This window comes from Antrostomus carolinensis, unplaced genomic scaffold, assembly GCF_000700745.2.
Source record: "Antrostomus carolinensis isolate BGI_N321 unplaced genomic scaffold, ASM70074v2 scaffold7604, whole genome shotgun sequence".
Lineage (NCBI taxonomy): Eukaryota > Metazoa > Chordata > Aves > Caprimulgiformes > Caprimulgidae > Antrostomus > Antrostomus carolinensis.
This window is the reverse complement of record NW_010308621.1, coordinates 20360-23796: the sequence shown is the minus strand read 5'-3', so window position 1 is coordinate 23796 and position 3437 is coordinate 20360. Positions and strand designations below refer to the sequence as shown.

Genomic DNA, 3437 nt, shown 5'->3' with positions numbered 1-3437 from the left:
AAGGTCGAGTTCAGCTTCACCACCCAGATGACCAGGATGTTACCCAAAGTGGCAAACAAAGCAACCAAGCACTCGGTACTGATGTAAATCCCATCCAGGCTGCTCAGCACCAGGCTGTCGTTTGGCATGGCGCGTTGCTGGAGATGCTCCCACCCTGGTTTCAGCTGCAGAAGGGAGCATGGGCATCGATGACCTCCTGTGGGATTTGTCCTCGAGATCCAGCACTCACTTGTCCCAGTGACTCTTCAGTGTACGAACCTCTTCCAGTATTTCACATCCTCAGCACTCGGGCAGCAAATCAGCTGTTGCCTCTCAACAGAGCCCAAAATACCTCAGCATCCCGGAAACACTCCCCGCTCTGCACGCTCCTCCTGACACTCATGGCATCCCTTCAGCAGCCTGGCAGCAGCAAAATACTCTGGAAATCTGTTTTGAAGGAAAAAATGGAAAAGCTTCCCCAAGCCTGCTTACCAACAACCTATGAACAAACACTTCAACTGCTTCCTCTTCCAAGCTACGGTTTCAGAAGCAGGAGAACTGTAACCAGAGTTGGCTGCGCAAAGCTGCCACTTATCAGTCTAGATAATCACTCTGCAGTCACTGTAGGAAATGAGGCAGTTCAGGGGGGACGTTAGAAGGATGTTTTCATTAAATTCCAATATTTGATTTAATTCAGGGTATACCTTTTCAGTTAAGGCCTTGAGGTGGCTGAAAAACACTCTTTGCTTGGACCTTTCTCAGTCTGACAAGAACAATATCATAATTCAGGTGATGTTTTCAGCGAGAGCCCTTGCTTCCACTAGAAATCACTATGGTGAGCAACTGAGTCATGTTGAGAGCGGCACACTTTCCTGTGCTTTGGTTATAGAAAGCAGAGAAACGGAGGGAAGGTGTGGGAAGTGATGGGGAACAGAGGGCAGAGGGTGTGAAAGCCACGATCCAGCAGTGTGCGGTGCCTCGGGTCTCCAGTGAAGGAGCTGCTCCCGTTTCAGATGAAACTGAGAAGAGGTGTGAACACGTGAGCTCGTGTCAGCCTGTGAGTCGTGGGGTGACCTGGCTTTTGGAGAACTAGAAATGCACGCTCTCCAGGAATGAGCAAATAGCAGGTGAACAATAAGGGGGACAGTGCCACATCAGTGTCACGAAGCCTTAAACACAGGTAATATTTGGTTTCCTGGACACTGAGTCCTCCGTCTCTTGCACCCAACTCTCTGGCAAAACAGGGTGGGGAAGTGAAATCAGCCCTGGGAGATGACAGAGCCAGAAATAATTGGCACTTCTTTATTTTCTGCTCTCACAAGAGTTGGGCAAATTCTGCTTCCTTGAAATTGATACAAGTGCTTCTTGCTCCCTGACTGGAGGGTGTTTTGGTAGAATTACTGCTGGGAAAATGATGAGCTATAGACAGTCCCAGTGCCCAACTGGACTTGGCTGGTTTGCTAATGAAATCTGACACAGGATAGCTGTGGGTGCAGGAGATAAATCCCAGAAGAGGCCTGTGACCTCCCAAGGTCGTAGGCTGGGCTTTTGGAAGCTGGATGAGTTACTTCTCCAAGAAGTGCCTGGGAAGGAGCGGGCAGCCAGCACTTTGCAGTTTTGAGTGGACGTAGGAAATGTCTGTGTCCTCCTGGTTGCCAGCCGTGCTTGGGTAAGAGCCTTCCCCACTTCCTGCACTCGCTGTGCATCTGCTCTCTCGATCTCAGCTGCCAGCTTCCTCCTCCTCTCATCGACTCCTGTGGCTGTGGCCAGAAGCCTCTTGCAGAGAGAGCAGCTGCAGAGCTGAGTTACCGGGGCTTCCACAGCGCACACGCTCCTCTGCTGCCCTGTGTGGACCCAGCTGGTCTAACTGAGTCCAAAGCAAATGTTTCTCCTTCCATTTGCCTTTTGCCCACCCCAAAATCCAGCTGAGTGTCTTCACATTTGCCCTCCTCACCCCTTCTTTGTGACAGGGGGATGGAGTACATCACTCGAGGTCCCTTGGCCCTGTTTTCTCTGATGCTTCACTGACACTGCACATAGTATGGACCGAGCAGGCTTTAGAGAAGCTGAGAGATGGAGCAATCTGGCCGCAGTGCTGTAGCTGTGCATTGGTTAATTCACCCTGCGAGGCAGCACAGAGCACCCAGCTGGGGAGGAGACCGTGTGTTTGGGGCTAAAACAGACTCACAAAATTATTACCACATCCAACAGGTAGCCCCTGTGGTTTGTTCATAGCGTGATGCTGCTGCTATATAACGTTGACTCTTCTACAAAAGTGTATGTAAATGTGTTGAACTCTCCAGGAGGCAGAAGGAAAGATGTTACGGGGTTTGTTGTAGAAGAGTTGATAAATGGATCTTCATGGACAATTTGCTCTGCTCATCTTTAAAGAGTGAGTTGTGTATGCAGATTGGAAAGTGTGCAAAGTTCTGAATGAGGGACTTAATTTAAGGCAGATCAGGGAGGAGCTGGCTTCTGACCTGGCTCTTGGTGGGGAAAAGAAAAGAATTCAGTGCAGCATTTCTTAATTGTGGATGTAACCAGCCTCAGATATCCAAAATGTCCCTAGGCAGCCTGGATGTGATCTATATTATGATGGAGTCTGTTATTGGGATATCTGCAGTGGTGGGCAATGCCTTGGTGATCTGGGCAGTGAAGCTGAACCCAGCTCTTCAGGAGAACACCTTCTTTTACATGGTTTCCCTGGCACTCACTGACATCGCCGTGGGGATCCTTGTCACGCCGCTGGCTGTCATGGTCAGCCTGGGAGTCGTCATCCATTTCTATTCCTGCCTGTTCATGTGCTGCCTGATGATGATCTTTTCTCACGCCTCGATCCTGTCTCTCCTGGCCATCGCAGTCGACAGGTACCTGCGAGTGAAGCTGCTGACCAGGTAAGTCTGGGCAAAGATCCCATCTCATAATTTTTTCCCCATTTCTCTCCTCCCTTATACTTTTATTCTCCCTTATTTGCAGCATCACGGGGCTTCCTGGGCATTGCTGGTTCTCAGAGAAACTCACACAAAGGCAGGATTTTCCCAAGGTGTAGGCAATGGAGCACCAGCAGTCTGGGCACTCCTGGAAATTCAGCAACACCTGAAAATCTCAAGCTATAGAGAGTCAGGGAAGGGTTGCTCATGAATGTGTGTATGCTCGAAGTCAGGATGAGGTGGGCATCTTTAGGATTTCCCCTGGGAGAAACCATCCTGCTCTACTGATGCGAGTCAAAATGAACCAGTCTTTCTGAGGAAAGGGTTTGACTCTGCATCCATGGGTTCTCATTTAAAAGGGATTGTTTAGAGGTTCCCTTGTAGTTTCAAAATACATTTTAAATATCAGAAGCTGCTAAGGACCAACTGCACAGAACTGTGCTTAACTCGGATTAGGCCAACCAGAAATGAATGCTGGACAGCCCATGTTCCTGAATATTGGTTCTTTTTTCTGAAGAATTGCATCTA

General features: G+C 49.2%; 2 protein-coding genes across 2 annotated transcripts in view; one reads left to right on the top strand and one right to left on the bottom strand.

The window, feature by feature from the left end:
* Positions 1-137, bottom strand: part of LOC104523292 (adenosine receptor A3-like) — a 1937-nt gene extending 1800 nt beyond the window's left edge. The window contains 2 exon segments of the mRNA XM_029084459.1: position 1; positions 3-137. The exon segment at position 1 is cut by the window's left edge and continues 229 nt beyond it. Of these exon segments, the coding sequence (XP_028940292.1) occupies position 1; positions 3-128 (127 nt within the window). The 5' untranslated portion in view covers positions 129-137.
* Positions 138-2538: 2401 nt separating this feature from the next.
* The window catches only part of LOC104523291 (adenosine receptor A3), a 1551-nt gene continuing 652 nt past the window's right edge, over positions 2539-3437 (top strand). The window contains exon 1 of the mRNA XM_010165826.1: positions 2539-2873. Coding sequence (XP_010164128.1) covers positions 2539-2873 — 335 coding nt within the window. The remainder of the gene's footprint in view (positions 2874-3437) is intronic.